This window comes from Crocodylus siamensis, chromosome 2 (assembly GCF_052110815.1).
Source record: "Crocodylus siamensis isolate JL-2025a chromosome 2, ASM5211081v1, whole genome shotgun sequence".
In the NCBI taxonomy this organism is placed as follows: domain Eukaryota; kingdom Metazoa; phylum Chordata; order Crocodylia; family Crocodylidae; genus Crocodylus; species Crocodylus siamensis.
In genome coordinates, this window is record NC_143396.1 from 193,296,449 (window position 1) to 193,308,748 (window position 12,300).

The following is a 12,300-nucleotide window of genomic DNA, read 5'->3' on the forward strand; positions in this document are numbered from 1 at the left end:
TCATGTAATAAACTGCAATGTTTTATTTTAAAAAAAACATTATCAGTTTCTTCAAGAATTAACTATTATAACAAATACAATCAAAAAATAAACTGAATATTAAATCTACAACCTAAGTACAAAGGATAATTAACAGAGTTAACTGAGAATATTTCTATAACACCCCTCATTTTGTGAACGAACACTAACAATTTTTTTTTAACATTAGTTTCTCCTATTCTAAAGTCTGGTGATTTAAGCATAAAAGTGTTTTAAGTCAAACAGATCATACAACCCCCCTCCCCCCCTGCAAATCTGAACGATATTGGATTTGATTCAGGAAAACCCAGAGGAAGCAGTATTTATTACATTTCTATATATGTGTAAGTGTAGTCTTGCAAGATATTTCTAGAAAAGAAAGCTAAGATAAATGTAACCCAACCTACCCTAAAATGAATTAGTTCAAGACTTATATGTATCTTCTTTGACTTGAAGACTTGTAGAGATAGAACTATCCTGGTTCAACTGCTATGGTTACAATTGCTATGGTGTGTACACAACTATAAATGGATAGCATGGAAGTTTTAGTCATGTTTTGTTTTATAAAAATACATTCCCTATTTACTTGAATAATGTAATATGAGTTGGGGAAAAAACAGTTCTTGTATTCTAAGTTGCGGAAATAACTTCACAGACAGCTAACCCTAACACAGAACAATTTAGTGACTGAGCAGCATACGATTATTCGGCATGTGAGCAGATCAAACTATTCACTTTACAAATTTTATGAGAAGATATGTTCCTACAAGCATGGGCAATAGAAAACATTATTGTGTCTAAAGTTAAAACCACCTGTGTTTAATTTAACAGGATGTAAACTGGATCACAAGTGAAAATACATAAGAGGAACAGACCATGCTTATCTAAAAGTTACTGGGGACAAAAGCCCTATGTTGAATTCAGGAAGTAAACTGTACTGATCTGTGTTGCAGTATATTACACTGTATATAAACAATATACAAATGTACTACTTTCCAGGCCACCTGATAGATTTTGCTGCTCTGAAAGAGTCAGACAATCTGACATAAAAACTATTTTTGAAGAACTACAAAATACGTATACAAAAGAACAATCTTATCTGGGCAGTGGGACTAACATTCTTCTGTATTAGAACTTCTCCAATCTTGTTTCACCTACTCCAGTGTTTTTCCTCTTCGCTAATCTTGGCTTCAGTAAAGGTGTTCTAGAAGCTCCAATGTCTGAATCACCCTTCACTTTAAAGAAATAAGATGAATTAAGCAGTGTCTGAACATATTTCACCTCATCTGATTTTCGAGATTGAGTAAACACATCATTTCCTCTTTCATCATCAAGAGCTAGACTGGCAGGATGATTTTGTATAAGACACATAGGCTCCAACACATGTTTGGAGGATACATGAGCACCATCACCTGCACCCTCCAGGGAACAGGATGCTCTTCCTGTATTTCCTGCACTTGATCTAGTTCTGTAAGGCAAACTGAGGTCCAGTGGTTTTTCACAGCAATCTGCAAATCTGTCTCTAATTAGTAAAGAGGAAGTAAGAGCTGGACAGCTGAAAAAGTCCTCTGTCTGAATTGCACGCTCTCGCATAGCTGAATTTCTCTCTCCTCCCCTACTCGGTGTCAAACGGAACTGAGAAATCTGAGAGTGTTCATCACAAGTTTCTCTGTTTGAAGATGCCTGAGAAAACTGCAAAGTATCAATATAGTTTCCTTTTTTGTGACTTCTTTCTACACTTGTTTCTTTAGCATGGTTTTGAGTATAAATTGATAAGAAGTTACTGTTACTATTGGGAATCTGTATTGGCAAAAAAGACTTCTGAGTTATAAAAAGCTCTTGACTCTGATCAACATTGTTACATACTGCTTCAGTTTTTGAGGTCATGAGGGAAGCTCCCTTGTCCCTTAGGGTTCCCACATTGAATTCATCTTCTGAGTCATAGGTTTTAATCTCCAAAGCTGCTGGACTAGAGGACAAAAGAGGCTCTATACTGCTAGTACAGTTGTTTATGTCAGTGGCATTGGCTCCTAGTAAACAACAAACTGGCACTTCCTTATTCAATTTCCTTTGTTTTTTAAAACCCGCTATGATTCCACCAGTTAAACTGTGTACAGCAGAATCAAGACCTGCATGTTTGCAAGGTGTCTGAAGCCAAGAACTCTCTCTATGACTTAATTCCTTGTGTTCACTTTTTTCAGTTACGAAGGAAATTTGAGCTGAAGGAAGGCAGAGGTGCTTTTGATTGACTTGAATATTATTACCTTTATGTACCATTTTAGAGTTTTTAATACGTTTGTAATTTCTCTCTCCAAAGTTCTCCTGATTGCCACTAAAAGCACTTGTATCTTGAAGAAGCTTTATTTTCTTTGCTTTTTTTTTAACTGAAATCCAAGGGAGAGCAGTAGTGTCTTGCTTCTTGCAAAAGTCTCTTTTTGTACAGTCCAACTGATTTTGTGTTTCAGTATTATGCTTGATCTTCTTAAGAAGTTTACTCTTTTTAATATCAATGTCTTTGGTAGTGTTTTCTTCATATGTGCCCATATTTTCCTTTCCTTTCCAGAGATCAGGCTTATTTTTCTTTTGTTTCTCCTGTGTCTTCCACTCCTTTCCAGACTTTTTAGATTTGCTTTTCACTTTGTCACAGCCTTTTTGTGGGGTTTCAATGTAATCAAGATAGCTTCCAAACTCATATAAAAGCTTAATTTCTTCATCTGGCTCTAAGTCATTGAGCTTATAAAGAAGAAATAAACAATGAGATTAAACAGATAAATAATAAATGTAAAATTAATTATGCACAGTTATTTCCCGAAATGTTACATCAATACACACACTAACTGTTCCCTTATCCCATGTCACTTCATGAGTGGAAGAAGGAATAAAAAATTCATGAGAAAAGCCTGAAAATTCACATACCGCTGTGTGATTTGCTGTTCCACATCTGCGGACAGGATAAATTTATTTTCATATGTTTTCTGGTGCTTATGTATATAGCATTAAATACAAAGAAATTACATCCATATAGTGTGAAGGCTGCACTGGTAAAAAAGTTAAGGTATCTAGAGGACTCAACTTGCTCATATTGAACACCTTGAGACAGCTGTTTGTGGCAGTAATTTGAGACACATAGGCCACATCCAGACAATCATGGCCGCATTCCCCACCCTGCTATCTTGCAGCGCAGAGGGTTTTTTTGACCCTGAGAGATCCCAGGGTAAAAAAAACCCACGCAGAAAGAAAGTGGTGTGGCACATATGGTGGCAGTTCCAAAACTGGAGCCTAGCCAGCCAGAGCCACACTCCAGCTGCTGGCCAGGCTTCTGGCTGCAGAAGTGGTCCCCTGGCCCCCAGAACCCCAGGTAAGACTGCTGAGGTCAGCACAGTTAGGGGTAAATCACTATGTAGGCAAATTGCATACAAAACATGATATTAAAAAGCATTATTAAGTTTTAAAAAATGAAGCAAGTTAAGATATTCCAGAATAAAGTTGCTTGAGCAAACTTATTTCAACCCCTTGTGTGCATGCATTATGATATAGTCTATATTTATGTTGATAGCCACTGTTTTTTCTTGGAGAAACCTGCCTTATTCAGTTTGCAGAGTGGACAGTGATTACTTAAGCAATTACTTATTTTACTTACTTCTTGTTTTTCAATATATGGCCATATCTAATTTACTGTACCATGTTTAAACCTGGTCTGAAGACGGAATTATTTTTCTTCATGGTATTTTCCCTAGAGCTTATCCATATTGTATCTGTGTGTCGCACAAATATTAGCAATTTTATTGGGTGATGAGGAAAGACATTTATTGTCCCTATTTTACAGATGGGGAACTGAGGCACAGAGCTTTAGGTCAACAGTACACTCTCATTTTGGGCGCCCAATTTGGGATGCATAGAATGCAATTCATCCGAGTATCTGGCATAGCATTGTACTTTATATGTTAAAAATATACCTCCCATAGATTTCAGCAATTCATTTTTTAGTACTCAGTGGCCCTCCAAATCAAACCTTGGGATTTCAGGTTCAGGACCCAGGAAATGAGAAAACATTCAATTGGTAACCACCTGTGAAAAATGTGGTTTAATTACTTGACTAGCAACACACTGAACTCTGTGGCACAGACAAAGAACGATTCCAATTTTCCAGAATAACTTTCAATTGTTGTTATCATTATAGCTCGCTTTTTCTTACTGCAATCCCCTTCCTCATTCACTACACACCTTCCAGAGACTGCAACAAATAAAGGGTCATGCAGTCAAAATTCTCCTTCACTGCACAACCTCATTTGTCTCCTGCCTGTATCTAAGCACTGAACAAAGCAATGGCCCAATAAAGAAAATCAGTACGTGATCACTTAAATAAAAATGATGGTCTTAATGGATATGTGCAAGGGGAGTGAAAAAATGTTGAAAACAACCTTAGTTTTTGTTTTTTCCTAACTGTAGAATACTTCTTGATCTTAATAATGTTATTTTAACAGCACTTTTGTATAGGTTTCCTAGGTTTCCAAGGAAATTCCATCCTAAGGCAGCAAAACGATTCTAATATGAGCATCTTCAGGGTTGGAAGCTTTAGAGCCAGCAGACCAACTTCAGCAATTTGCACTAATAGAGTAACTGGAAGCAATATCAGATTATTATCCTCTAGGTAGACCAGAACTAGAGAGATAAAATCCTTTTCCCAAGTGTTCCACATTTTTACAAGAACAAAACCATCCTATTTGCTCTAAGAGAACTCTAGCATCAGTCATGTTCATTTCTTATTTACAAAGCCAAGTCACAGGAAGGTGATAAAAAGGGTTTTTTTCTTTCAATACCTCTGCATCATTGGGGAACTGACCATTTAGGGGTAGAGGAATAGACTCCTGCTAACACTAAACGTTACCAGAAAGTTATATTTCTCTGAAATCTCTTTGCTTAATTAATCCTCATTATCACATCATAATTTTCTTTTCATTTTCAGTTTGAACTCAGTTGAAACATCACTAAATTGCTAAAAACTGTATTAAATTAATTGTAAGATTCAAGTATTGCATTTATTTTGACATTATGGAAATGCATCATTCTCACAGGATAATCATCTTTGCTTCTGAGCTGTGGATGAATCTTATTAACCTTTTTATTCATGAAATATTTTGCATGAAATTGATGCTGTTTGGAAACAGGCGCCCACCCTCCCCATAAATAATAAAGAGGAGAGTGGGAACTTGAGCATAACTTGGGAAAGGCAAAAAGCAAGGTCAGTTTAAGCAGGAACCTGTGAGAAATTGGCCTGGTTTCTGGGGCGAATCTGGGAAAAGCAAGAGTGGAAAGAGCGGCAGCAATAAAATGGATAAGACTGAACAGATCAGAGACAACAGCTAACTTTCTAGCTTGAAATGTGTCCCCCAGAGAGGCTGAGGCCTTTCATTCTCCTGAGCATTCAACAATCAGCTAATAGACAAAAGAAACAAAAGCCAACTAGATAAATTTAATTTATACCAATCTTAGTTGGTGTTTCTTGTGTTTCATGTGCATATATGAAGGATCTGTCTGAATTTATGTAGGGCAGTGGTACCCAACCTTTCTAGCCACATGTGACAAATGATGGTGCAGAGCCTAGTCCGCAGGCTGGATCTAGTGCATAGAATCATAGAAAAGTATGGTTTGAAGGGACCACAGGAGGTTACCTAGTCCAACCGCCTGATCAGAGCAGGAATATCCCCAACTAGATCATCCCAGCCAAGGCTTTATACAGCAGGTCTTAAAAAACGTCCACAGATGGAGATTCGACAACTTCTCTGGGGAGCCTGTGAGCCTGTTCCAGTGCTTCACTACCCTCTTAGTGAGAAAGTGTTTTCCTAATACCTAACCTAAACTTCCCTTGCTGCAACTTGAGATCATTGCTCCTTATTCTGTCATTTGCCACCACTGAGAACAGTCTCGCTCCATCCTCTTTTGAACCCCCTTCAGGTAGTTGAAATCCCCTCTCCAGACTAAATAAGCCCAGCTCCTTCAGCTTGTCCTCATGGATCATGTGCCCCAGCCCCCAAACCATTTTCACTGCCTTTCACTGGACTCTCTCCGATTTGTCCACATCCATGCTGTAGTGGAGGGCCCAAAACTGGAAACAGTATTCCAGATGTGGTCTCACCAGTGCCAAACAGAGGAAATAATCACTTCCCTCGATCTGCTAGCAACGCTCCTACTAATGCAGGCTAGTACACCGTCTTCACAACAAGGACATACTGCTGGCTCATATTCAGTTTATTGTCTGCTGTAACCCCCAGGTCCTTTTTTGCAGAGCTGCTGCCCAGCCAGTTAGCCCCCAGCCTGTACTGTGTGCATGGGATTGTTCTGTCCTAAGTGCAGGACTTTGCACTCAATCTTATTGAACCTCTTGAGATTTCTTGTGATCCTATCCTCCAATTTGTCTAGGTCTCTGAATTGTAGCCATACCTCACCAGTGTAACTACTACTCCTCCCAGTTTCATGTAATCTGCAAACTTGCTGAGGGTGCAGTCCATCCCATCTTCCAGGTCACTAATGAAGAAAGCGAACAAAATCAGCCTCAGGACTGACCCCTGGGGCACACCAAATGATACTGGCTGCTAGCTAGACATAGAGCCATCAATTATTACCCTTTGAGCCCAATGCTCCAGCCAGTTTTCTATCCACCTTATAGTCCATTCATCCAACCTATACTTCCTTAGCTTGCTTGGAAGATGTTGTGAGAGACTGTATCAAAAGCCTTGCTAAAGTCAAGGTATATCACATCCACTGCTTTCTCCAAATCCACAGAGCCAGTCATCTCATCATAGAAAGCAATCAGGTTGGTCAGGCATGACTTGCCCTTGATGAATCCATGCTGACTGTTCCTAATCACCTTTTCCTCCAAGTGCTTAGAAATGGATTTCTTGAGGACCTGCTCCATGTTTCTAGGGACTAAGGTGAGGTTGACCACTCTGTAGTTCCCTGGATCCTCTTCCTTCCCTTTCTTAGAGATGGACACTATATATGCCGTTTCCCCAAACATCTGGGATCTCTTCTGACCACAATGAGTATTCAGGGCCAGTGGCTCTGCAGTCACATCTGCCAACTCCCTCAGCACCCTTGGGTGCATCCTATCCAGCCCCATGGATTTGTACACATCCACCTTGTCTAAATAATTCCTAACCTATTCTTTTACCGTCAGCTGCTTACCTCCCCCCCAAACTGTACTGCATAGGGGCAGTCTACTGGTGTGATGACATGCCCACCTGCGCGTGCCAGCCCAATACCACGTACAGCCCAGTCTTGTGTGCTGGACTGGGTCATTCACCAATCCCACCCCACACACCAGGTCCAGCCATGCACTGACCTGACCCTACATGCTAGATCCAGCTGTGTACTGATCCAAGTCCACACGCCATACCTGGCTGCATACCAACCCATCCCTGACTGCAAGATGCAACCATGTACTAACCCAATACTGCACACTGTATTCAGCTGCATGCCAGCTTGATCACACACAGGGCTGTGACATCCAGCCCTCAGGGCTCCCCACGGGTCTGGAAAATTGGCAGCAGGGTAGCTGCACGTAACACTCAAAATAACAAAAATGTGACAGAGGCTATGATCTTTCCTATTCCCAAGGTGTACCACTCAAGTCCCTTGAAAACTACGTATGCAAAAGAATATTGGGAGGGTTGTGGGGAGCCACTTGAGCAAAGACAGGCAACACAGATCCACCCTTTCTGAAAATTTTCAAAACAACTGTAGGAGTCCTGGCATCCCTCTAGTCCAGTGGTTTTCAACCTGAGGTTCACAGACCCCTGGGGGTCCACAGACTATTTCTAAGGGGTCCACAAATTATGACTATGATCAATCAAAAGTATGTGAATACCCACACTTATAAGTCAAAGGAGGACCAATTTCCAAAGGGGTTCACACCTTGATTTGAAATTTTTTAGGGGTCCACAAATGAAAAAAGGTTGAAAACTACTGATCTAGTCTAAAGAAGAACCTATGCACTTAGGCAGCAAAAAGGGATGTTAGCACACCAAACCTCACTTTTGTTCTTCAAAATCTATGGTCAATGGGGTCTCCCCTTCATCAGAAGCCTTTCACGGCAATCCAAAATGAAATCTTTTGTTAGGAGTTCTCTCTACCCAGATCAGAAAAAAATCAGGAAACATACTTGCATTTAATGTGCCAGGAGTGAGTATGACTCTAACTTTCAATATAAATTACTCTACATGGGGATGTCAAGGGTAGGGAATAGCAAGAAGAGCAACTAATACAGCAACCAACTAGCAGCTGGGGTTTATCTAGGGCTGGCTAGTTCAAGCACATTTCAAAGTCAGTTCTCTCTCCCCAGTCCTCAAAGTAAAATGTTAAAACACACCTGCTCTCCAGAAGCATCTTCCTGCAATGCTGATGTAGAAAAGCAAGGGCAGCACTTGTTCTTCTTTTTCGTTTTACCCTTGGAAGCCATTTCCAAGTGTATTCTAAATATTTAGCAAAAAATAAATCACTTTACAGAGTTACTTGAGGTTAACATTTAGAGAAACAAATATGCCTTTTACTACAAGCCGTGCTTGAAAAGGCTCACACCGTTTAGTACCTCCTCATTTCATGCGTAGTTTGGCAAAAGGACCACTAATTCCAAGGGGTTATTTTGCACAAGTGAGGACTGCAGGACCGGAGACTTACATTAGGGGTTGAATTAAAGATGCAAATCGGGGACTGAGCCGGCGTGATTTCGCACAGGCAGGGGCTGACATCCTAAGTTCGACCCCAGTTTGATTCACTGGAGTTAAGCACAACTGCGGTGATTCAAACCCGCGGGCATTAAACACCCCATATAGGTGAGGTAAAACCCAGGACGCGGAAGGCAGTCTGTTGCCCTTTGCCTTTTCTGCTCCCTCCCGCTCTGGTCTGCTGGCAGCTGGCCCGGCGGGTATCCCAGCCCCAGCACTTTCCCCACCGGTTACCACCACAGGCAAGAGGTGAGGGTGGTCCAGCAAAGGCGCCTCAGAGGCGAGGCTCCATGCAGGACCGGGACCAAGACAAAGGTGCGGCTGGGCCCGGGGGGGTGAGAGAGCCTTTGGGGCCGGGCGCGTTGCCTGAGCCGTTGTGCCTGCTGCTGGCGCAGCGCGGAGAGCGCAGCCAGGACTCACCTGGGCGCGGGCAGCCCAGGGCAGCTCCTGAGGCGGGGGGGCTGCAAGGAAGCGCTCAGGGATGCCCCGAGGGAGCAGCGCGGACCCCGCCACCGCTTGCCCTTGTCCCCGCCTGGCCCCGGGCCCCTACCGAGCGGGCGCTGCTCCCTCGCGGCTGCCGCCTCCACGCGGCCGCAGGTTTGAAAGGCGCCAAGGCGGGAGGACCGGCGGGCGCGCGGCGGGGCTGCGTCTCTAGCTCTTGCTGCCTGCGCCGTGCTGGGGGAAGCCTCGCAGCCGGCCCACTTCAGCGACCTGCGCCTCCTTCTCCCCCCGGGCGCCTGAGTTAGTTTCTGGCTGCTCCCTCGCCGCCTCCACGCGGTGCCAGCAGCAGGCGAAGGGCTCAGGCACCCTGGCAGAGCAGCGCCATTGCCCCCGGCGGGGTCCCCCGTGGGACGGGTTGGGTAGGACCGTCTCTTGCGGGTGTGTGCATGCTGCGGTCAAAAATGAAGGGTTTGTTTGTTTCGTATTTTCCGTCAAGCCAAATCAGTCAAAACAAGTTCCAAATCCAAGTCGGTCCAGAACCGTAAGTGGCCCCGCTACGGCAAACGTCCTCCACCTCCGTCTGGGGCTTGAAATGTTCCCGGATCCTTCAGCAGGCATCCTACTTGCAGGCCCAAGCTGGGAAGCTAGGGGTTTGGGTGCCCCCGAATTTTGCTTGCCCTCAGCCATACAGCCCCAGGAGCAAGTGGAGGAGGACTCTCCCATTTCCATACAGTGGGCATAAAGCCAAGGTTTTCTGGGTTTTGTTTTTTAAATAATTTTTCTGTGTTTCAAACCAAATGAAGTCCAAATCCGTGAGTCAGACCAGAACCATAAGTGGCCCCACAACCGGCAAACTTCCTCCACCCCCACCAGGGGCTTCACATATTTCCAAAGTCGTTTGGCGGAAATCCTATGTGCAGGCCCAAGCCCAAAGGGGGTTCAGGTGTCCCCGAGTTTCGCCTGCCCTCAGCCATACAGCCGCAAGAGCAAGCTAGGGAGGAGCCTCTCTCTTTTCCTTAAACTGGGCTTTAAGCCCCAACTCCTCGGCAGGTACTAAATGATGCCAGAAGAACAGTTATCCCCAGGAATGCTTAAGAAGAATTGCCATCGTGGACCCAGATACATGGGGTTAACTATGCATTACCTATGTAGGTACTATCCCATGCCAGCAAAGCAGTCTTCCCTGGGTGTGACTAGGAAACCACCGTGGTGATCATGGTATTTCCTCTGCAGGGCAAGCATAGGACTACACTTGATCTGAGCCCACAAGAGACCAAAAATGTAGTTGGTCTAATAAAAGACATCACATCTACCCGAGGAACTTGCCTGCCTATGTCCTTAGACCAACAGAGCTACAACCAACAACCCTGGTCCAGGCAAAGATATTAGCAAACACATCCTGCCTCTCCAATGAACTCTCTTACTCAGAGGCAGCCATAGCCCTGCTCTCCCCAGTGCTCCTAAAGTCAAGGGAGAGTTTTGCCAGGACCTTTACAACCATAGGTCGGCAGGTATCTTTGCTTCCTCTCATTGCACCAACCAAAGTGGAATTTCTCCCCTCCAGTTTGCATAAGTTAACTCCATGAAGGCATTTGTGCCCTTTCCATAAGTTCATCAAGAGGTCAGCCTGTTTTGTTTTGACTTCTGGCACAAGCCACCCAGGGTGTACTGAAGTACATGCTATTGGGAAAAGAAGGCAGTGGATTGACAAGATGACATGGTGTTAATAAAGAAACCTGCAGGCCTGCAAATTCTCATCAAGATTTTTATCTCCCGCTAATATTTATAATGTTGTTCCTAACCCCTTCGGGAGCTTACAGACAGGATCAATACAAAACTATCCTCATCAGCCAATATCAGAAAGTTCATGTTGTGAAGCCAAAATGAAAGAATAATCTTAACAAATCGAAAGGCCTTCAGCATTTTGATGAATCCTAGGCTGCTGATCAGCAAATTGTGAAGTCTTGATTAATAATTAAAAGCTTATCAAAACTGGAGTGAGGCCTAAACTTGAAATACCACAATGAGTATTTTTACTTGTGAAGTTTAGCTGTTTCTTTCATTATAGTGCAAGCTTAGCATATATGTTTTACACATGCCTCCTTTTGGCTTTAAATTGAGGAGGGACAGTAGTTTCTCTGTAGTAAAAGCTGCAACCATATTTCCATTTAGAGATTAATTTTGCCCAGCACAATGATTGTTCTAACTCATTAGAAAGGCATTCTTTTGTCTAAAAGTTTGCATATCGTACTTCAGTCACTGGAGAATTTTTATGGAACATTGAGTGAAGTCAGGGAAGCCATTTTTGCAGATATACAGTTTAGAAAAAAATCTCTAATTATTCCACGCTTTTTAATTATACCCTATTTTGATTTAAACTCTTGGGTCTCAGCTGCCTAGAGAAAACATTCTGTAAGCAGTTAAAGAGTGAAAATCCTTTGGAAATAATATCCTTTTCTAAATAATTTACTCTTGGGTTTTATCCCCTTATTGGTCTATTTCATGTTTGGAAATTTGGTAATCAGCAACCTAGGAAGCTGAGTAGGGTTGCCAGCCCTCCAGGATTGGCCTGGAGTCTCCAGGAATTAGATATAAATCTCCAGGAGACTGCTGAGAGTCACCGGGGAGATAAATGATAGGGCATTAATTAAAATAAATATTAAATGTTGAATCCAATTTATACAGTAGTCCAGTGGGTTTTTTAAATGTAATAGTCATGTGCATTTGCCTTCCTGACATGACGTCTATGCATTGTAATTACTGTCATTACATCATGTGATGAACCTCCCAGAACAGATTCAAACAGAGTTGGCAACCCTAAAGCTGAGACCTAAGCAAAGAAATTCAGTTAAATATCTTCAGAAATGCAGAATTACAGGTGGGGAATGAGTCTTATCCATTCTTTATTTTGTGTATTTTCTTCTACTCATTTTTGGACATATAATTGAATAAAGACCTGGCTTTAAAATGTCATATTTTCTTGACAGGGTGGTGGAATGGGTCCTGCAGTTACACTGCTGGCCTGGGACTTGGGAGAGCTTGTTACTTTTCCTGTACTGCTACAGACCTCCTGTGTGATTTTGGGAAAGTCACTCTAGGCTAGATTCATAGCGGACTT

At 42.7% G+C, this 12,300-nt stretch overlaps 1 protein-coding gene across 1 annotated transcript; it reads right to left on the reverse strand.

The window, feature by feature from the left end:
* Positions 1 to 324: 324 nt before the first annotated feature.
* LOC149871540 (uncharacterized) lies at positions 325 to 11,051 on the reverse strand. Its single transcript, XM_090034622.1, has 4 exons — positions 11,001 to 11,051; positions 9,162 to 9,631; positions 8,387 to 8,489; positions 325 to 2,751 (listed from the first exon to the last, which is right to left on the reverse strand). Exons 1-4 carry the CDS (start codon positions 11,049 to 11,051, stop codon positions 1,147 to 1,149), a joined length of 2,229 nt encoding a protein of 742 aa, XP_089890748.1. The 3' UTR covers positions 325 to 1,146.
* Between the last annotated feature and the right edge of the window lie 1,249 nt (positions 11,052 to 12,300).

Bases quoted from the DNA above. Each gene is read 5' to 3' on its own strand.
- LOC149871540 (XM_090034622.1), bottom strand. From the start codon at position 11,051: ATGAACTTTCTGATATTGGCTGATGAGGATAGTTTTGTATTGATCCTG. The intron at 9,632-11,000 runs GTAAGCTCCCGA...TTTTGACCGCAG, and splicing joins GTTTTGTATTGATCCTGTCT to CATGCACACACCCGCAAGAG. The intron at 2,752-8,386 runs GTGTGTTTTAAC...CTTCTTTATAAG, and splicing joins AAGATGCTTCTGGAGAGCAG to CTCAATGACTTAGAGCCAGA.